Consider the following 23,429-nt stretch of genomic DNA (forward strand, 5'->3'; position numbering starts at 1 on the left):
CACTGTAAAAAAAAAAAGAAAAATAAATAAAATTAACTTCCTCTTTATGAATTTTGTTTACTGAGTATTTTTAGTGTTGGCCATTATGTTGGTACTTGTAGAGCTAAATATGGTTTGAGGTGGTACTTCACTAGTGTAACAAGTTTGACAACCACTGATATAGACAATGCCTACCAATGGAAGCGTATTGCTGCCACACCAGGAAAAAAACAAAACGAAACAAGGCCATCACATTTTAACATTATTTTTTTCACGTTTTTACATGAAAAGTGTCATGTTTTAACGTGACCATTTCAAGTTGTGACATGATAAATACGCTAAAACATGAAACTTATCATGCAAAAACTTGAAACTTGTGTTAAAAACGTGAAAATTATCATGTAAAACGTGGAAATTAATCGTTTTTACATACGGTCGCGTTTTAAATGTTAATTTTCATGTTTTGTGATGATTTTTACATTAACATAAGTTTTGCATTTTTTTTTTTACTGCTGTCAAATTTAAAGCATTAATTAATTAATCACAAAATATCGCATTAATTATGCATGAATGCAAATTAATACACGCTATTATTTTTGGCCCCAGATGATCCTTTAGCTGACAGTGGATGGTTACATTAAAGGTAGCACAGGTTGTGTTTGAGCAATAAACATAACTACATGCATTAAAGTAAAGCATTTAATAAATGTGTTTGCGTATGACATTCAGAATATTTATTCACGTGAAAATATCGTGGTCATTTATTTATGCACGTAAATAACTGATTAGAAAGAGGAGGAAGAGTGTGCAGTGGATCAAAAAATATTGAAGATGTCCTCATAATATTGTCAAAAGAAGGGAGTAATCGTGATCAATCAAAATTCTAAAACGTAATTAATTTTTTTTTATTTATTTTTTTACGTAATTTTCACATTTTTACGGAAGTTTCATGTTTTAGCATATTTATAATGTTACAATGTGAGATGACCATGTTAAAACATGAAACTTATCATGTGAAAACGTGAAAATTATTATGTTAAAACGTGACATGGCTCTTGTGTTTTTTTGTTTTTTGTTTTGTTTTGTTTCTGGTGTGGCAGCAATATGCTTCCGTATCTATTAGTGTGCAGTTGTTCCTATTTATCGCCTGCTGCAGTATTTGAAAAGTTGCAATGAAAATCCTTGGATTTGGCACCATCTAGTGGCAGACAAAACGCATGGCGTGTTTCTGAAAACTGCCCCGTTTCTCCTCCAGGTCCAACATTTCACTTCCTGCCACCAGGAATGGAACGGCAACTTTGCCCACCGCAGACCGCAGGCCTTCATCCCCCCCACCATACACGGGCCCGCCTTCACCCTCTCCCACAGCAGTCCCAATCACTCTGCAGGCCACCCCCACCTTGGGGGACACCCGCACTCCCAGCCCACCTTGTTGTCCTACCCCCCGTCTGGTCCCCTGGTCCCGGCCGCGCCCGTGGCCCACCTCCTGGCCTCCCCCGGCGCCTCGCGCCCCGTCCTCCAGCCCGCTTACAGCCTCTCTCACCCGGCGGGCATCGTGCATCAGGTCACGGTGGGCATCAACCCCCGGCTTTTGCCCTCCCCCACCTTGCACCCCCAAGGCCAATTCAAGCCCCTCTTCCCCCCGCATTCCTACATCGCCTCGCCGGCCTACGCCGGTTTCCCACTCAGCCCCAGCAAAATCAACCAGTACCCGTACATTTGAGCACGGGTACGCGGGTTACCCTTCTCACGACCCGAGGGCTAAGCGCGCGGGGGGCGAATCCTGTCTTAAACCACAAGCAACATGGTTTTTCATTTCCAAAAACCATGGCACAACCACAGAGAAAGCAAGCTATTTTTTGAATCACGTCAACTTGGGTGGAACTTCAAGCTTTAAAAAAACAAAAACAAAAAAAAGAACGATGTTGGAGATTATTAGGGCAAAAAAAAATAATAATCTGAAGGAAATAATGTATGAATGATGGGAACGAATGAGTAGTTGAACTCACACTTAATGTGTTTTGCACATTTGATATACCTTTGCATTGGATCTTCTACGAATACTCCTCAAAAACAGGTAAATAATTTGGGGCGGTGTTGAATAGTTCGACGTTGCACCCCCCCGATCCCAGCTATTTTTCTATATTGCCTTCTTACATGAGCATCCGCATTTGTAAAGCCATCCCAGTCTCTCTCTCTCTCGCCAGATGTCGTCTACGGTGTGTCGTACCGCGTTTGCGAGTATTTGTACTTTTTCAGTGTCCGTCGGTGTTCGCAGTGTCGATCGGGTCCCTCCTCACGCTGCATGTGGTCTTGCATGAGCAAAAAAGAAAGGAAAACAAATAAAACAAAAAAAAAAGCGTAAAGCCCAACGATGCTCTTCTCGTGTGTGTCACAAGACTTCGCTGCATTGTATAACTGTCCCCAGCCATAGTGCCTTACATATTGTTCATGTTAACTACTTATATATGACTTATTATACGAGACTATTATTAATGTACTGGACTGCAGCACTTGAAATTCCAATCGCTCGATGCGTCCTATGTGTGACTATATATCGATATGCACATAGCCTGCATGGGTGTGATGTATCGCGGTTAGCGGTGCTTCTACTTTGGAAGTCGGTGTATATTTCAGTGTCGTCGTCGTCGTACGTTCCTTTTCCGTTCATGCAAGAAAAACGGCATGCTTTGCTGTTGCGAATGCTTTGCTGTTTTTTTTTTTAGTAAGGAGAAAACAAACCTAAACTTTTCTGTTTGTCCGAATGAACTAGTGTACAAAAAGTGATGAGTATTGCTTCATATTTGATAATCACTTTCTATTTAGTGAAACTCTTATTACTAACAGTATTTGTACTGTTTGAGGAAACTGCAATACAATCTAAATAGTCGCCTTTCCCTCCACCGTCTGCGTATTTTCATTTGGACTGTTTTCACTTTGGTGTTTGGACGTGCGCGGGCATGGCTTTTGGCTAGGTAAGGAAAACGATGCAAATGAATTCACCGTATGGATTTTTCTAAGCCTGAGCAAAACCATGCAGTATTCGATATACACACACATATATGGACGTATATTGTAGAGCTAGCGTATTTTAGAACCAATGCTTGATGAGGCGTGAGTTAATTGTGTGCAATTCTCTCATTTATGCATGTGTGACGAAAAAAATAAGTTAACTTTTCCCTTTACATTTGTTGACGGCTAAACGCTTCTCAGTGTCGACTGCTTCGTTGAAACATTCCGTCAGGGAGGATATAAAGTACATACATATATAAATATATACGGTGGGAGCAGGTTTCACCAGTCTATATACCATATATCTATATATGTAGATAATCCGTGTGTGTTTTTTGTTTTTTTTTGGTTTGGTTTCTTAGTTATTTGTGTGTAATTTTGTCTTTAATTTCAAATGAAGTTGCTTGGCAGCACCAAAGACTGTAATTCATTTCCTGAGCAAGGTAGCTACTCTTGGCTGCGTAAACCTCACTTAGGATGTAGTTGTAGAAATCGGGGTGGATTTAAAAAAAAAACAAAAAAAACAAAAAACGTATTTAAACACGGCCGAGGTTTTGTCTAGCTTATTGGGCAATTAATAAGTCGTATCATTTCTTTCTTGAATGTATCATAGATAAGCTGCTAAATGATGATTGCCACTTCCATAGCTGTGAAATATTAGGTGATTTCTCTGAGTTTGAACCTAGCGTTGCAATTTTGTGCGTGCGTGTGCGTTTAGGTCCCTAATTATCTAATAGAAGTGGTTTTGATTTGTTTTTTGTTTTTTTTGGGGTGTTCTTATTTGGAGTGTCATTGTAACTACTGTATTGCTGATTATGAACACTAGTTGCATATGTTGTTTCTCGGTGTGCGCGCGCGTTTTTTTGCGTCAGTATTTTATCCCTTTTCGACCTATCCTGCGGGCTCGTCGCGACATTTGATGACGTATCGATGTATAACTTCATTTTTGTATGTTTTCATATTGGCGTTTCGTACACATTTAAAAACCGTAGCTTGCTGTGTGTGTTGAACTTGTACGTTAACAATATTCTACCAGTGCAGGAGCACTGAGAGAGATTTAAAAACATCATTGTGCATGTTGAAATTATTTACACTCACCGCAAAGGAAAGTGGTTTAGAATACATGCCCCCAAAAAATGATTTTCATCCCCCCCCCAAAAAAGTTTGAAGTGATTTGACCTAGTATTTATTGGAATGTTTTTATCTGTTCAATGTTATAAGAATATCAGCTTTGCCTTGCGTTCTGATCGCTGCCCCCGCTCGTCTCAATTTATTTTATTTTATTTTTTAAATTGGAAAGCGGCCGTTGTCGTGTGGTCCTTACTGAAACTGAAGCAGTGTGAGCAGCACTGCGAATGTGCCTTGAGATTCCGAACATTCGAGATGCATATTGGAGGAGGACGACCGAGAATACATTAAGTCTGTCAATACTCTACATGGACAAGTACTGGGACACAGAAAGTACGGCATCATACAAAAAGGCCTCGTCAGTGGCTGCTCGATTTTGATTAACTCTTTGACCGCCAAAAACATTTAATAACGATAAGTAAAATCACGACGTAGGCCGCCATAAACGTTAAACGACGTCAACGTCTAAGTGGAGCGCTGCCTGGTCAATGGGTGGTGGAATCAAAAATACCTACTAACTGTGGCCAGCTGATGGCAGCATTGTATCTCTTTTCAATGGGTTGCCGGTATATGGAATTACAATGAAACATGACGGAATCTAATAAAATCTGATACAGTGTCATTAAACAACTAAATATTAGTGTCAGTCACTGTTGTGGAGAAAATATATCTTTTCATAAAAAGCGTGTTTTCAACTTATAGTTTCAATTTTCGCTAATTGTCACTCAAATGACCTATTTTCAAATGGTGATTACTAAAGAACGGAATAAGGTAGAAACATACTTTTTTTGGAATGAAAGAATATGATCTTTCATTTAGTGCCCACGTTGTATATGTATTAAAAGCAAACAATATTCTTTTTGTCTTGAAATATTAGTTAAAATGCTTGAAATCGGCTGGCACTGTGGGGATTTTTATTTATTTTTTTGTAAAGTGTGGCAGTAAAAGAGTTAATATTTATTCATAGAATAAAGGCTCAATTCTCATGCGAGGAATAAATATTGATTTTGAACAATTTAAAGAGCCCCCCCCAGATCGACTCAAATACAAGTACCGTAATTTGATGATTTAAGTTACCGGTTTGGTCATTGTTTTCCAAAGTAAAAAATAAAAACATATGTTTGCAAATCTCAAACGGAATCTTAAAATGAACTCTTAAATTGCGCACAGAATAAGCATTGCGCACTCCCGTTAAGAAGCGAGTGGAAGTGTTTTGAACCAACCGGAGACCTTTGAGAGGGTCCTGGCTGACTCCAAAGTGAAGCGTATTACAGTAATGAAGACATGGATAACTGGTTCAGGGTGCTGCTGTTTAAGAAAGGCTTCAGTCATCCTTGCCAGAAGAAACTTCCTGATTAACATTATGAGGAGGTGTGTCCCAAGACTTTCGTCCGTATAGATGTGTGTTCAAAGTGGCTTACTGACCAGAACATAGAAACCCAAGATAAGACTTTCATCCTGTTCTCCTCTGACCAGCTTATATATTAAAAAAATAAATTAAAAAAAATCAGAGGATGGTGCATAGTGGTGGATTGTACCAATAATACACGTATCCGTAATAATAATCATCCTTAATATCACGTCTTTTTGGATCGTCACTGGCTTGAAACAGCAGATGCAATACTTTGAAACGTTTTTGCCGTCATTGCACCACACACAAAGTGTTCTTAGATGATGTGTACTTTACATGAAGCTTGCATGTGCGTCGCTTAGTTTTCGTCAAGCACATTTGCTAACACTGGCTTTGAAGAATCATCGACTTCTATCCTTTTTGCATGTTGATTTTTTTCCTCTTCTTTATGAATCAAGGAGATTATTATCGTGGTGCGACACGTTTCAACACTGATATGGTTGTATGCTTTCTTTTTCTTTTTTGTTACTGATTCTAATTGTGTATCATTTTGGACGTGGAAAGCTTTCGACAACAAGACACGGACTTGGCCGAGGATTTACTGCTTTGAAAAGGTTTGCCGATAAAGGCGCATGGGGAAAATGTCATCCGTGTTGTGGTTCCTCCCAAAGTATTCACCAGCAATGCGACTCAAGAGGAGATGAAACCTTATTGTTTGGATTTCTAAACATCACCTTGCTTTACTGAAATGTTTTCTTTTCTTTTTGGAGGATTTGTGTAACATTTAACAGATAAAACGGTTTGTAAACTATTCTAGTCATGATTTTATGACAAACAAAAAAATAATCCTCTGCTGCGGTTTTATCCTTTTTAGAGCTGTTAATTCAGGGTCGGTATTAGTCTCATTGTGCTACTGTGTTACTGTTTTGATTTGTTTTTGCTCTATTTTGTTTTAGCTTGTGTTCATCTCTTTTCTGCAGAGTTAATTCATGCTGCAAGTTATGGAATTATCTGTCTAGATGGCTCATCAAATACACTTGATTATGAAATCGGAGCTATTACTGTTTGGAAAACCTGTAGATTATTTTGTGGCTTTGATGTTCTTTTTTTTCTCTCATTTGTTTTATTTGCTTTTTTTTTTATTTGTATGTGCTACACTAGTTTGCCATGTAGCAATTGCACTGTGCAATATTTACAGTATGAGGACTGGGAAACTTAACTATGGATGTGATGTCTCTTTACAGTTTGCGTTAGTGTTTCCTCTCTAGTTCTCAGTGATTTAGGTGTGACCAAGCCTTCTCTACTTAGTCACATTAAGCGGGTTTTCCAGGTGACTCTTTTGGTGAGTGTCGAAGTAAGACTTATAAATGGTGTATTATTGTTAAGATTCACTTTGAATTAAAAACAAAAATCTATTGACGCAGTTCTTTTTGGAATGTCTGCTTCATCGTTCATTTCGGTTTTAGTGTTCAGTTATGCCAAATGATTTCTCAATTTTTTTGTTTCAATATATTATACAGTGGAACCTCAAAGGTTTTTCAACAGTTTTTCTTTTATACAGTAAAAAAATAATAATTCAGCCAACATTACAGGAATGTTTTGTTCCACTCAATTATCTTTATCTTTAGATTTTCTGCAACGATACAGTAGGAATGCGATTTATAAACGCATCAAAATGAAGTGAAGTTCGGGAAACACATTTGGGTCACTGATAAAACTTGCCATGCTTCTACACAGCAGTCACACTGATAACATCACAGCTCCAAAACCTCTGATCCAAAAATTCCCAAGTACTAATTTTAATCCCATGACATTGCCTGCCACATCTGGAAAGAAACTCAACTTTAACGCGGCGACATGGCTTCAGATAATTTCGACGTGTGACAAAACCATTTTCGGATGTGACATGAAACACTTGATGGACGGACATCGACGACAAAACCAGGCGGAAAAAATGCTTTTAACCATTGGCAGTATAAAATGAGATGATCACGTTGAATGCTGTCTACGGTAGTTGAGGTGAAAGGTCATGTATGCCTATGTTTGTTGCCCTTATTTCAGTGTTAGGGGTGAAGGTAGTAATTACTTCACGGTAATAGTTTACTGAATATTTTCCGCGTTAACCATTGAACTAAGAATAATGTCAACATTTAGATTATAGATATATTTTATACATGTTTCCATCTCCCCAAATAATTGGTTAAAAATGAACCTCATTTAGTTGAATTCTATAGTGGTGACTGCCAAGGGATCTTTACTTTTCTTATATCAAAGAGATGAGAGATCAAAGGGTTGAAATGCAGTATTTTTTTTTTTTGCTTATGTGAACAGTCCATAGTCTATTTGTGTGGCGCAAAAGAGACATAAGCTGCCTTCATCAACTCCTCTATTTACTGCATCTTCACAATTGGTGAGTGTCAATTTCCGTGAAAAAAAATAAAAAAAAATAAAGCCCAGCGAGTAACAGAGGGTGGTTCTCAGGAAAAAATGTTGGACTGTATCTTATCTATGCTAGCAACTTATAGTGAGTAGTGACAGACTTAACAATTTTAGTAATACTACAGATATTTTTCGACAATTTAAGTGAAATCGGATAATTTAGCTTGCACCTGATTGTGTGTAAAAGTGCTAAGGGCTTGCTAGTGACGCTGCCTTCATGTAGTATCGAAATTATGGTAAACGCCATATGTCGAGTCCACCCCATGTCGTGTTTTCCACTGGACAATTGAGAATTTTTGTTGATACCAGAATTTCAGAGTTGAGAGAACCTTTCAAGTTTCAACATGACGGAGGACACCTAATCTTCACGATTATGTAGCCTACAAAATTCAATGTCGTGTATATTACAGCTCATTATTTCCCGTAATTGTTAGGTTTTACCAGCAAAGACTACGTCATCTGCCATGCGTTTTTTTTTTATTTTTTAAATTTTTTAACTCGGGTCGTAATTAAGAGCGTCCAAATGGTAACATCCATCTTTCCCATAGCACGTGAAGGCAGTGTAACTGCTCATACTGCAGTCACGCCACCAATGCTGCTTGTTGTTACCTGGCGCTGTGCTGACCCCGTGTGGACAAAAACAGGTACGACCAAATTGTTACTTAGAATTTGGAATTACGCGCCGCGCTTAACACGTTAAAGACCGCTTACAATTGAGATTTGTCAAAAAATAAAAAATAAAAATTATCTAGCTAATCATGTTATGGTAGGACGTAGGAACACCGGAAGTTGCAGGCACAATTCTAAAAATGTTGGCAGCGTGCGCGCGCCATGCACCACACGCCGATGATGATGATGATGATGATGATGATGATGGGTGGACCGAGCGGAGGTGGACCGGTAGGGCTCATTTCTTCATCTGGCTCCAACGCAGCGTCAAGCACCCCGAAGCCCTTGCACCCTGCACCCCCCTCCCTCCTCCCCGCAGCCCTGGCCACAAGACCGGATCGCAAGCCCGCAGAAGCCTGATCCAATGTATTATTTACGCGCCAAACTTCAGCAACTCATCCGCCGGATATGGCTGCCGGTCTGAGGGAGCGTGCGCCGGGGGCGGCCCGGGGAGCGGACCTCGCTCCGGCGAGGGATGCCGGAGCAAGAGGAGGAGGAGGAGGATGCGGAGGAGGTGAAGAGGGGAGGCGCGCGAGAAGAAGGAGCAGGTGGCGGAGCGGAGCGGTGGGAATGCCTGCAAAGTGTGCGCTGTCTGCGGGGATGTTTTTACTCCTGCTCCGGTGTTCTTTGGCCGCAGAGGGTAAGTGACACACACACACACAAACCATGCAGATGGATGCATCATCACCATGCGTCTCCTCCTATCTCCCAGCACTGTGTGTGTGAATGTTGTGTTTCGCACGGCGTTGTTGTGCACACTATTTGCTGCAGGCTGCACGGCTCAGTGGATGAATCAGAGCTCACCTGAATAGCTGGAGTATAAACACGCTTACATGTCCATTGTTTCAAAGGGGTGTCACTTCATTAGGGACACCTTATGATTGAAAATCCTGCACGTTGATTGGATTTTGTAGAACTGCACTTCATCATATTGAGAGGCTGGGAGTGGATTCACTTCTCTAACCGAAGTAATAGAGGCCACTTTCTTTCGGTGTGATGCAGTGCAGCAGTCGATAATATTTTGAAATTGTCATTCTGGATGGCAGTATAGAGCAAAACTGAAATGAAAACAGTGGAGATTTTGGTTTGGTGAATCTTTTTCAGTTCATATGAAGTGATTTGAGGGCCACACAAAATTGATGATAAAAAAAAACAAAACCGTTATGAGCAAATGTCAGCAGAGCGTCCATTTTCTATACTGCTTGTCCTCATTAGGGTCACGAGTGAGGTACGGGGCACCTAATCCCAACTGACTTTAGAGAGGAGGGGTGCCCTGGACTGGTCGCCATGCAGTCGATCACAGAGCACATTCAGTGTTGCCTTATGATACAAGCTGGATTCATTACATGGCCACAATCATAATCGCAAGGCTCGTATCTGAAATGATCTTCCCACATGGAAATGCCATAATAGACCTAGATACAGTATTTTTCATTAAAATAGCATGAAATTACTGACAACCTTCTAATTTATAGTTTCTGATAGTAAAACAGCCAAAAGAGAGCAACCGACACTGGTATCGGCAACCTGAACGAGAATGATGCCTTAAAATAAGGCTGGTATCAGCCTGATACCGATACCCGGTATTGTGTATCGTGTTATTTTATATGTACATGTGTTGTGCTACAATTTATCCCAAACATCCTTTGCTTCTAAAACAGCGCCTATTGATCCCAACTGCTAGCATGTAGATGGCGTTTTGTATTATTAACATTAAGCTAAGCTAACTAACCAAAGGAAAAGCTAAGTGGCTATTTTAAATACACTGTGTGTAATTCTCTTTGTTTTATATTTAGTTTAACAGTAAACTAAGGCGGCATTAGACAGTTTGAGGGCTCTCTTTTTGATGAATTGTTCAATATTTGCCAAAGTGTTCTAAAACAGCGACTATTGATCCCAACTGCTAGCATGTTAATGGCGTTTTGTATTATTAACATTAAGCTAAGCTAACTAACCAAAGGAAAAGCTAAGTGGCTGTTGTAAATACACTGTGTGTAATTCTCTTTGTTTTATATTTAGTTTAACAGTAAACTAAGGCAGCATTAGACAGTTTGAGGGCTCTCTTTTTGATGAATTGTTCAATATTTGCCAAAGTCTTCTAAAACAGCGACTATTGATCCCAACCGCTAGCATGTTAATGGCGTTTTGTATTATTAACATTAAGCTAAGCTAACTAACCAAAGGAAAAGCTAAGTGGCTATTTTAAATACACTGTGTGTAATTCTCTTTGTTTTATATTTAGTTTAACAGTAAACTAAGGCGGCATTAGACAGTTTGAGGGCTCTCTTTTTGATGAATTGTTCAATATTTGCCAAAGTCTTCTAAAACAGCGACTATTGATCCCAACCGCTAGCATGTTAATGGCGTTTTATATTGTAAAAAATTAAGCTAAGCTAACTAACCAAGGGAAAAGCTAAGTGGCTGTTTTAAATACACGGTGTGTAATTCTCTTTGTTTTATATTTAGTTTACCAGTAAACTAAGGCGGCATTAGACAGTTTGAGGGCTCTCTTTTTGATGAATTGTTCAATATTTGCCAAAGTCTTCTAAAACAGCGACTATTGATCCCAACCGCTAGCATGTTAATGGCGTTTTATATTGTAAAAAATTCAGCTAAGCTAACTAACCAAGGGAAAAGCTAAGTGGCTGTTTTAAATACACGGTGTGTAATTCTCTTTGTTTTATATTTAGTTTACCAGTAAACTAAGGCGGCATTAGACAGTTTGAGGGCTCTCTTTTTGATGAATTGTTCAATATTTGCCAAAGTGTTGATGATTGTGGACTTGAATTGAGTTCACTGCCAACCATGCTGCTCTGGCTTCTCAAGTTTGCGCTCACAAGACAAATTTGAAAAATGACAGCTTGTATTTGGAAGAACTTGTAAGTAGTATCGCAAATGTTTTAAACTGCAAATGTTTTAAACGTATAAGAAAAATGTGCACGGGACAATATTGTTTCATTTCCACTCTTCTTCTGTGGTGGTTGACGAACTAGCTTGATGGCGCATTAGCGCCACCAACTGATATTCTCCTTCCACTGCAAGGGAATCCATGGGAATTGATGTTGCTTTTTTGTCACACTCAAACCTTTCATTTCCTCAGCCCACTTTCCTTTATTGTCAACTTAAAATTGATTTAAAATCCAATTTCTTTCCCCCCATTTCTCTGACAATAACTATGATCATTGTCTGTATAAGCTTGAAGGGAGTTATTCTGGGAATGCAAAGCAGTGCCGTCGCATGCGTTTGAGAGCATCTGGGTCAGCACTAATGACACACATAATGTTGCCAAGAGTAGGTTTATCTCTGGGGTCAAGGTTGCCTGTAAAAACCAAGCTTGCTCGCTCTCTCGCTCTCTCTGATGAAGCCGCATATTGTTTTCATTCTAATAAGACTTTGACACAACACGGTGCATTTGACCCGAGCAAACAAAACGAGTGAGCGCTGCAGGGCCACATGTTTAATACTAGCGGATGTGCTGACTGTTTAGAATGAGGCTGAGACGAGAGAAGCGGTGCCTCAGCAGCGATGTGACTACCATCACCAGCACCACATCGCACAGCTGCACACACGCTGCAATACTGTCAAATAGCATTCGAAACAATGGACTGCAAAGATGTTCATTAGACTGCGCGGTTTCTTGTGCTGACAGTCGCCAATACAGTGAGCCCCCGCTGTTTTTTTTTTTGTTTTTTTGTTTTTTGTAGAAAGGGACTTTGCACCATTTTGCTACATTTTAGTACCAGTGAACTACTGTACGTTGAATTGAGATGAGCAACTTAATTTAGCCAAAAGTAGGTCTTTGCTACCCTCTTGTGGACACTTTGCGCCAGTGAACTATGTTGAAGTGAGTTTGATGAGCAGCTTAATTTAGACAAATTGTAGCATCTTGGTATCAAGGAACTATGCTGACTTGAGTTGAGGAGCTTCATTTTGACTAAAGTAGTGCTTTGCTGCCATCTTGTGGCCTCTTGGTGCCAATTAACTGAGTCGAGGAGCTTCATTTAGATAAACTAATTGCTTTGACACCATCTTGTGGACACTTGGTCCTAATGAACTGTGTTGAGGTGAGTTTGAGCAGCTTCATTTAGACAAAAGTAGGGCTTTGCTACCTTCTTGTGGACACTTTGTGCCAATGAACGATGTTGGAGTTAGTTTGAGCAGCTTAATTTAGACAAAAGTGGTGCTTTGCTGCCATCTTGTGGCATTTTGGTGCCAAGTAACTATGAGTTGAGGAGTTTCATTTAGATAAAATAAGTGCTTTGACACTTGGCCCCAAATTAACTATGTTGAGGTGAGTGTGAGCAGCTCCATCTAGACAAAAGTAGGGCTTTGCTACCCTCTTGTGGATACTTTGCGCCAATGAACTATGTTGAAGTGAGTTTGAGGAGCTTCACTTTGACAAAAGTAGGGCTTTGGTGCCATCTTGTGGCATCTTGATGCTAATGAGCTATGCTGAATTAATTGATGCGCTTCAAGTGAGACAAAAGTCTCTGTGGCATCTTGCAGCCTATGAGCTACATTGAATTGAGTTGAGGAGTTTCAGTTAGTCAGAAGTAGTGCTTTTGCTTCTTGTGACATCTGTATGCAATTTTAAACCTTTTTATTGGGGCGGGTAACTTACACTGTGGTCCCACGTTCAGTTGAATTGTGAAAGTACTGCTTTGACGGAATTATGATGAAAAGGAACTAGGTTGAAAAGAGTTGAGGAGATTCATTTGCCACCAATTTGTGGCATCTTTCGGCCATTGTAAACCATTTCAGTTGGGGGGTACGTGTCATCGATTAAAGTAACCCTTGGTAATACACGGTGCATTTAAAAGTGTCAGGACTACGATAGTGTAGAATTCTCTCAAGTGTTTTCTGTAAAAATGCTTTTATATTTTAGTTATGGACTACAGTTATGAACGCTAGTGTGCATTGTCTCAATTTCAGCACTTTGACTGACAGGTGATCGATCCGAGGTGAACCCGCCTCTCACCTTAATGGCACACTCATACTGGGCCAGATTTCCAATACCAACTTTCAACACAGTTACACCTTCCCTCGCGGTTTGTCGACTTATGTTGTCACTAATGAAAGTCAATAAAGGTTGACTAATGACAAGTTGCTGATGATGTCATTGATAATTTTTCAGTACAGGACTGTAATTAGAAAAATCCATACCTACTACAAGTCTTTGCATTTAATTTTACAGCAACTGCCGTTTCACTGCTGAATGGAATCCTTGCATCTCCAAAACCATCATTTTTCAGTAAACAATAAAATAACATAAAATAAAGGCAGATTTGTTGAAACATTAACACTTCCTTAGATTGGTCAACAATTTGTCAAAATAACAGATCCACATAGGGACTGACTAATAGTATCAATTTGTGGGGGGAAAAAAAAAAAAAAGGAAATTTCTGCCCAAAATTGACGATATATTAATCAGGTTCATTTTTTTAGTGTGTCCATAATACTCCCCCGTGTTATGTAAGGTCCCAGAACGGATGATTGGATTAGTGACACATCTACTGCATGCCTGCGCATGTGCTCACCTCTTCCAACTGTGCTGAGGTCAGTGGTCCCATGCTTGAGTGTGCCACAAAAGGATGTTCGCACTAGTCAAACATTTTGTAATTTAGGTGTCAGGTGTGCTTTAAGCATGGTAGAGATTGCCTTGCATGAGTGGTCCAAGGCTTCGGCTTCCCAGTTGGTTGCTTTTCAACATGTTGTTTTTCACAGCAGTGCTGATGCTGCCTAGAGATACAAATGTCTTGAACATTGCCTTACCTAAAAACATTCAGTAATGACATACTGTACTTAAATACAATTAAAAATATATTTATTGTCACGTGTGTGTGACATATCAGGTTGATAATGTTTAGTTTGAGCCCTTAAAAGCAAAAATAAAATAAGACAGAATAAATAAAAGGCTTAAATACATAAATTGATTCTAACATTCATGCTAAATTCATCTGTGCATGGCAACAACATTCTAATCAAAAGCAATTTCTGTCAACAACAGCCAAAATAAATAGCATGCTATCGTTACATTTTATTTTATTTTTTTATCCCCTGAATATCAACAATTAATGAAAGTTGGTGGCCATACTAGTAGGGGTGTGAATTGCCTAGCACCTGACGATTCGATTCGTATCACGACTCACAGGTCACGATTTGATTCGATACCGATTAATCCCGATACGAATTTATAAGTCGATTGTTGCGATTTTTTTCATTCAAATTTAGAAAATACTAATCAGTAAACTTGTAGAGTGTAAGATTTGTATGAAAATGTATTATTTATTGATCTGAAACTTAAGTCTTATACAGGTTGTAATCTGTTTCATGTTTGAACAGCATTAAAATAAAATATTAAGGCCTAATGTTCCGTTCATATAACATTCTTCCATGCTTAAGGTGTGAACCCTAACCCGAAGTAAGACGTTTTGTTGAATATATTTCCATCAAAAATGGAAGCTTAAAAATCGATTCAGCCGCCTATTGAATCGATTCGAGAATTGCGCAATGTAGTACCGCGATATATTGCCGAATCGATTTTTTTAACACCCCTACATACTAGTAATATATAATGTATTGTCGCTTCTATGTGAAACACACTTATGTCCATTTGTATTATTATTATTATTATTATTATTATTATTATTATTATTATTATTATTACAGTTTGATATTTTTGGGATGAAACTGAATGCAGACATCCCCACAAAAAAAAAAAAAAATGTAGAAAACTCTACAAGTCTGAATGGAACCCTTGCATCTCCAAAACCATCACTTGTCAGTAAAGTAAAAAAAAAAAAAAAAAAAAAAAAAAAAAAAAAAAGACAAAAATGGACATAAGTGATTTTTACATAGCAGTGACGATGTATAGCTTCAAATAAAATCAACAAATACATCATACCAGTAGTTTTAACATTTTATTTAGTCTCTATTCTGAGAGAATCAACATTTAGCGTTAGCATTTAGCTAGTGGACTGAAAGTCTAAGCTATCTAGTTGTTTAAAATACACAAAGTGTAGTTTCATTGAAAAAGAATGACTGCATAACTTCAAAAGCAGCAGCTGCACATCACTTGTCTTTTTTTTTTTTTTTTTTTGCTCTTATTTTTTTTCTGCCTCTGCCAGCATGAGCCCTTTTCAAAGCTGCCACCAACGTTAAAACAATTTCCTGGAAGTCAGTTTACACGAACAACAAGTGTGACTCACCCTCGAAAGCATGCGGCCGACCCCGTTTCCCTCATTTCACCTCGCTGCGGTGATTTAGCGCACAGCGGTCAATTAACTTGGGAGTAAAAACGTAAGATTAGATGAATGTGGCCGGCCCGGGTCGATGTTTACCGTCGTAGATGCAGCTTGCTCCTCATCGCTAGCTCAATATGCAAACACGTTAAAAACGGCGACGCGCTGTTAAAAAAAAAAAACGTCAGCGTTTAGATTCCGCTCACACGTCTTCATCTGTCTGGAGTTCTTGCAGGCCAAGCGTTTCCGCCCCGCAAATTGAAAACGCTGGTGTCAAACAATTAAACGTTTATTGGTGCTGGAAATTATCACTGAGAGGTTCTTTGTCATATCCTAATGAAGTTTAAAAGCTTGCCTGCGTTGAATGCTTGCGTCCTTTCTAGAAGCCATGCATGTAAAAAGGCAAACATGCCTTCTAATTAGCACAGCCCAACCATCTGCTCAGTATTATCCCCAGTATAGTTCAGTGCCATCAAGGGAATATTTGTTCTTGTGTGTTATGAGCTACATCCATGTTTCTCTCCAGCATTGCTCTGAATTTAAGTGCTAGCGCATTGCTAATGGAAGACAAAGATTTGGTTGCCTCACAAAAGTCAGCAAACATGAAAAAAAAAAAAAAAAAGTAAATTTATTTGGACTGCAATGAAAAACTGAAACCTAAAGAATACAATAACGGTTACTAATCAATATTAGGACCAGAATCGGTATCGATTTTTTTTTTTATATATATATATTTTTTAGGCCTATGCCAACTGTGATAATTGTAAAATTCCAATAACTGATTAATTAGCCAATTAATTTAATTAAAATCTAATCATTTAACTTCATGTTGGTCGCTCAATGCTTACAACAATAAAAATAAAATATGAATTCTAATCAGAATATTGAACTATTTTACAATAATTTGTCCTTTCGTATTTGTTCTATTTTACAGCAAAGAAAAATGTCAGCAAAAGTGGGCTTTTTTTTTTTTTTTTTTTTGGTGCCATTTTTAATTTTTTTTGGGGGGGGGATCTTTTAATGTCATAATTTTTGTGTTATTTTGTCAATATTGTTTAAAACAAAAAACAAAAACAAAAACAAAAAAAAAGTAAAAAAACAAAAAAAAAACAAACAAACATTTTTCCTCCAGATTTTAAAATTGTAAATATCGGCTCATTAATTGTTCAGGCCCTATTAAATATTCTTATATGCATTTTTTTTTCTTGCTCTGTCATCCTTAATCGGTCAAGGAACCATAATGCTGTAGAAAGTTAATGGCCTGAAGTAATTGGCCCTGTATTAATCATTATGAGGAGAATGGCATGTTTCCTCTCAGCCAATCAGCAAAGAAATACAATGAAATATGTTTCAGTCCATTCTCTATAGTCTTTACTCTTCATGAATATTTTTGGAATGCGGGAGGAAGTTGTCGTACCCAAAGAAAACAAACACAAGCACAAGAAAAACTCGAGACTTTATAAAAAAATAAAATAAAAATAAAAATAAAATACTTGAGACTTGAACCCAGAACCTCATGATTGTGAGGCACGCCAATTGCTCCACTGTAACCTATTTTACTTTAAATGTAGCCTGGTGACAACATTTTAATTAGAGATGACAATGAATGGAACTTTGTTGGTCTGTGACCTGACCTGTTTTTTGGGGATTCTCACAGCCGCAACAAAGAATTATCACATTGTCATGTAAAAACGTTAAGATGGAATTCTTTTGTGTACATCAGTTGTATTGTTTTACAAACATGCTTGGATGGGGTGACTGGGGTCTGTATCTGGCATGCAAGTAGCTCAAGATCGTTGTCTTTTCTAGTCTTTTACATTCGCACTGGAACGTATCATGAGAAGCATCCTGGCTGATAATTAGCGATCGTTCAAGTCGATGATTCAAGTCACCATTAAACGACACAGACAATACTCCTTCATTGCAAGCCTTATTATTTTCCCCACAAATCTTTCATACTGTGGCTTTAAACTAAAAGGCAAAAGGAAATATTCATGATATTGCAATATTAATTTCCACCATTTCACACAGTCTTGAATTATTCTGCGCTTGAAAGTTTCATAGGATTTCATGACGTGAACCAACACATAACCTCAAGAAGCCACGAGATGACCTCATCAGTCCCTAAAGTTTGACTGAGGAGGCCTACTTGTAGTTTAAATAGCATTTTCTCTTCTTTCGTTTTTTAATTGAAAGTTCCATTATCCCTGGTTGCTAGCAATCGTGCGCAGGAGATGAGTGGAGGAACCCATTTGCTACGTTGGTGCCAGTGAAGCATCACAAACTCTTGAGCGCATTAAGAGGGAGAGTCGGACACTTGTTGAAGCGTTATTAATGAGCAATCTCGCTTTCCGAAAAGTCCTGCAGCCTGCACACTTTTTTGAGCGCGTTTCACATTTGGAGGCAATTTGAACAACTTTCACCAACTTCATTACAGGATGTGAACTGTGTTTGACTCGTCTTCATGGCGTTCACCTGATCTTAGACGGCCCCCAAGGCTGAATATTTATTCGCGTCTGAATGACGTGGCTGAAATTATGACATGCTAGGTTAAATGGTTCCCGTCAAGTACTGTATTAAGTTGGTGACTGCCATACAACAAAGTTGAATCGATAGGTTCTAAGTTAGCTATGTTGGAACAAAACTGCCTAAATAAATGAATGAATAAATAAAAGTTAAAATGGCTATATATATAGTTGATTTTATTTCCATATTTTATTTCCATATATATAAAATACTAGCTTAGCATTAGTACTAGCATGCTAACTTAGCATTAGCATGCTAAGCTAGCATTAGAATGCTAATCAAGCATTAGCATTAGTATGCTTGGTCACTTCCGGGTCACTTCCTATTGAAAACAGGTCACTTCCTGTTGAAATTGGGTCACTTCCTGTTGAAAACAGGTCACTTCCTGTTGATATCAGGTCACTTCCTGTTGAAAACAGGTCGCCTCTGGGTAACTTCCTGTTGATATCGAGTCACTTCCTATTTAAATCGGGTCACTTCTTGTTGAAATCGGGCCACTTCCTGTTGATATCAGGTCACTTCCTGTTGAAAGCAGGTCGCTGCTGGGTAACTTCCTGTTGATATCGAGTCACTTCTTGTTGATATCAGGTCGCTTCCTGTTCAGGTTGGGGCATATCCTGGAAACCCAGGTGTACCTAATCAATTGGCCAAGATGCCCCCCCCCCCAGGTACAATTGAATGGAAAATAATGTATTTCGACCTGCCCTCGGGTCTTCAGATGTGCATTCTTGTAGCATGTAGCATTTGTTTGATTCATGATTCATGCATTTTGCTTTAGTGCTTCTGTGGCCGCCGCGTCAGTGTTCAAGATGACGCGGCTGTCGGCTGGCTCCCGGAGGACCAGTTCATCGCGGGCTTCATCCCAATGTGCTCCCGCGCCGCCTCTCTGGAGAGATGCCTCTGCGCACGCCGTTTACAAACAAATCAATTCCGCACTCTGCAGTGTCGCAAATGGCACCGTTTTCTTCCCCTCATCCGTCAGGGATGCGCCGTTACATCATTTCATTGTGTGGGTGTGATGTTTGTCCGACATCACCACTCCCATGACTTTGTGCAGAGAAGAAGGCATTATGGTGTCCTCCCTGGATGCGTTGGATTTATAGGTACTCATTTGCCACTGCGGTTTTTGGTCTGGGATTATGTCGTTGTTGTTGTGTGTTTTTAAATCTAATAGGACACAAAAGGCTGATACCAGTCGTAGTTCAAATAGCATCTGATGCCGGCACCCATCAAACTTCTCCATACTGACATGCCCTAGTTATTATTCAGAAAGAAACCTACCATATGGGCGGGTTCCTGTGAGGACGCCGCTTTACAGTGTCTGTCTGTCTGCCTTTGGGCTCTGAAATAAACTCGCAGCACTGCTATTTTGCTAACACCGGGTGGACAATGCAGTATGTGGAAGTTTAAGATTGAAATTTGCCCAATTTAATCTGAGAACCTTGAGTGCTTGCTCATTCATCAATTTGTCGCTTCTCCTCGCATTTTAATGAACAAATTTCTTCTTTTCTTCATTAAAGATCTAATTTGTTTTTCATTAGTAGTCTATGAGAAGCCGCATCACATATTGGAGGGTGTTTGTCCCACATTAAGTATATTCATAACTGACTCAATTTCAGTGTAAACATTAATGTCATTTATTTTGAAAACGTTATGTTGAGTATCTAATGTGGGGACATTTCATAAAAATTAAGACGATTTGCTGGTGGTGTCAATGTGCTTAAAAGTCTTACTAACATGTTTTTGTATAACCCTATAGAACAATATAATATAGTATATTTATGTATATTTTGACTAAAAAAATATTCATCTAAAGAAAGCCTACTAAAACCTTATTCATAATCGACACCTTATATTCTTTGCCTTTGATAATATGAATGTCACCGGTTACTCTATAAAGAAATACAGTAATGCACATTTTTAATACGATCTTATCCTATTCAATTCATTTTCTGTCGCCCATCATCATTTTAGCTGAGTGTGCCGTTTCCTTTGACATGCACTCAGTGCACCTGTCAATTGACTAACTTTGCGCCTACTGGAACCACGTCCAAGTATTGGCGCAAGTAGTGTAACGTGATTTATGCGAATATATCAAAACTAAGTCTAGCTTGCCCGTGTGCAGATTTACTCTGCACCTTATGCCAAATTTCGTGCCGAATGTGTCATCTATTGATTTTGCAGTTGGTGTCACCTTTTAATGTCCTCTGTGTAGTAGTTGACAACATTATTGAAAAAGTATCAAATGTCACATTTGTTATTGATCCACCTATGCATTTTCTGCCTACTGAATATCCCAGCTGACTGTGTGAGAGGCAAGGTACATCCTGGACTGGTCGCCAGTCAGTCACGTGGCCCCTTACACCTAATATAGATTATTTAATCTTTAATTGTGGGAATGCTGAAGCATTCCCGCATATGTTATTGTAATTTTTATTCTCCACACTTTTTTTTCAACAACTTCCACTTAATACTTCCGATTTACATTGTTCAAATTTCAACTAGCTTGAAAAATTCACGCCTCCCGGGGTATATATCGTCTGGTTCCACATTACTTACAGTATTTGCACAATTTAACATTTAATAACAACTTTTCCCCATTCATTTTCAATGGGACAGACATTGAACTTTTTCCAAGTATCACTTTCCACGCCCACTTCCATACATATAACTTATCATCATTACCAGGTGTCTGATATTGCTCGGTGGTAAAAAGCATTATCCAGTAAGCAGGAGGTTATAATTTCATAATTTATCTCTCAATTTATTTCATAAGCATTCCACATGCATTCGAATCTTAGCATTCAGCTTTCAGCATTCCCACGCAATTTCTCCAGAAATTGCACTTAGTCTAGTTAGCCTAACCTGTTTGTTTTCACAAGTATAGGGTGAACATGCAGAAAGGTCCAAGTGAGATTCAAATTCACAACCTTTCACTGTGAAGCAGACTCGCTAACCACACACTCCACCGTGCCGTCCGCCTCTGGTGTTGATCTGAAACAAAACCTCTTGCTTTATGTTTGAAATTTCCATGTAATTATCATAAATATTATGCAGACCGCAGGGAGCTCTTTGTTCTCTAAATGAGTTGCTAGTTTCATAATTATATTGAATAATTTGATTGATTACTGCACAGTAAGAGGAGGAATAAAGCCGACAAATGTTTTGCTGCCTTACTTGTCATCGTCTCAACATAACATTCCAAATATTGGTACAGTCCCGCTGTTCAGGTTGCAGCAGTGTGACGTGAATCTGCCTATCATGCAGTGTTGTTGTGAAATAAGCAATGGGGATTTGACCACATTAGAAAGACGACAGTCGAGGTGTCCGCTGGCGTCACCGGAGCAGCTGCAGTAACGTGTGGTTTGCCTCCGAAGGGGCCGAGGCTTCCCTTGCACAGCAGATCCATCATTCTGTCAGCGAGAACCTACGGAGATTTCGTTTTGCACCAGCTGCGGAGCGTCAAGGTTGAACACGCGATGGTTGCGACGCGACACACGAGCGGGGATGTCGTGACGAAAGGAGCCCTTTGATTACACCAGGCAACCTTTCATGTCCAAAGAGCCATTTTAGGCCAAATAAATAGGAAACAGTGTGTTAGTGTTAGTTAATGTAATTAGAGCTGCACCAAAGCAGAAAAATAACATTCAATACGGAGAGATTAATTTTCTTCTACCTTTTATCTCCTGTTTTTGGATTATTATTATTATTATTATTTTTATGGTAATTTTTCAAACTTTTTTTTTTTTTTTTTTTACTTTTCTGCGTTCCTGTCAAATTTAATGTTATGGACATAGCATGGTCATTTTATGCCTCTCTCATACCTTTTTTGGACATTTTTTTATGGCTTTTTTGCTATACATTTTCTGACATTTTTGGAAATCTTGTGGACATTGTATGGTAATTTTCAGGATTTCTTTTGTTTTTGCACATTTGAAAGCTAATTTTTGAGTGTCTTCTTTTTTTTTTTTTTTTTTTTAAATAAATGTTCCTACTTTTTGGGCAATTTAGTGTCTGTTTCATGTTGATTTTTGGGATTTCTTCTTTTGTTTTTAGACATTCCACAGTTAACTTTTTGAACAATATCTTTTTTGCAATTCCACAGATATTTTATGGTCATTTTCAGGAGTTCTTCTTTGTTTTTGGACATGACATTTTTGGAAATTTCATCAACATTTTTTTTTTTTAGTAATTTTCTGCATTTCTTCTTCCTTTTTTGACATTTTAAGGTCATTTAAAAATGTTTTCATCTACCTTTAATCTGTCTTTATTCGACAACTTAAAAATTTGGACTGACATTTTTTTTGAAGATTCAATTATTAATTTTTTACCTATATCAGTACTTAATTTAAAGAATATTTAATCTAAAATAAATGTGTAAAAAAACATTGATTTCTATTATTATTATTATTATTATTATTATTATTATTATTATTTCAGAGATTCACAGTGAGCCACAAAAGAGGGACTAAAGAGCCACATGTGGCTCCAGAGCCATTTTGCTTGTCAACTGAAAATGACATCACAAGCTCAGGTGACGACCAATCACAACTCACAGCGTAACTTATGAATGTCCCACGACATCGCAAAGTGTCGTTTACATTATATCACAAGCGCAGTCAAAATAGAATCAGGCATACAAATACAACAACAAACAATAATAGCAGGAGAAACAGTCCCAATGCAAGTGGACTGTAACTGCGAGAGATGAAAACTAGTCATTGGATCCACACCCTTATGCGCAGCCCCACCAAAATTTAAACAGGTTTTGCATGCTACATGCAACACCACTCCATAAAGTTTAATGGAAATTGGTTTTGTAGTTTGTTCATAACCCACAAAAGCAACAAATAGCAAACCAAGACTCCGCCTCGTGCTTGCAAAGTAGAAGCACAACATATCCTAACCGAATGTTTCAAGGCTACAAGTCAATCTCGTTGCAATTTACAGCACAATATGTGCAGTACTTTTTTGAAGCCCAAATCCTTGTAAATGTCCTGCTGTAAAGTAAGCTTGTATTTGATTGCGCCTTCCTTGAAGCTTGCAGGGACCTCAGACTGCAGAGCATTTAGCCTTTCGTCAGT

The 23,429-nt window shown here is 38.6% G+C and overlaps 2 protein-coding genes across 9 annotated transcripts in view; both read left to right on the forward strand.

Moving 5' to 3' along the window:
- The window catches only part of hipk3b (homeodomain interacting protein kinase 3b), a 37,446-nt gene extending 30,553 nt beyond the window's left edge, over positions 1–6,893 (forward strand). For 3 of the 5 annotated variants that reach the window (XM_077520034.1, XM_077520032.1, XM_077520033.1), the window contains exon 17: positions 1,235–6,893. In XM_077520034.1, the coding sequence (XP_077376160.1) occupies positions 1,235–1,842 (608 nt within the window). In that variant the 3' untranslated portion in view covers positions 1,843–6,893. The remainder of the gene's footprint in view (positions 1–1,234) is intronic. The other 2 variants (XM_077520036.1, XM_077520035.1) reach the window with 1 other exon arrangement.
- Positions 6,894–7,776: 883 nt separating this feature from the next.
- kiaa1549lb (KIAA1549-like b) overlaps positions 7,777–23,429 on the forward strand; it is a 93,130-nt gene continuing 77,477 nt past the window's right edge. For 3 of the 4 annotated variants that reach the window (XR_013283308.1, XR_013283310.1, XM_077520037.1), the window contains exons 1-3: positions 7,777–7,880; positions 8,458–8,553; positions 8,844–9,218. Coding sequence is in view for 1 of the 4 variants with exons in the window: in XM_077520037.1 (XP_077376163.1) it covers positions 8,987–9,218 (232 nt within the window). In the remaining 3 variants the exon portion in view is untranslated. The remainder of the gene's footprint in view (positions 7,881–8,457; positions 8,554–8,843; positions 9,219–23,429) is intronic. The other variant, XR_013283309.1, reaches the window with a different exon arrangement.

This window comes from Festucalex cinctus, chromosome 4 (assembly GCF_051991245.1).
Source record: "Festucalex cinctus isolate MCC-2025b chromosome 4, RoL_Fcin_1.0, whole genome shotgun sequence".
Taxonomy (NCBI): domain Eukaryota; kingdom Metazoa; phylum Chordata; class Actinopteri; order Syngnathiformes; family Syngnathidae; genus Festucalex; species Festucalex cinctus.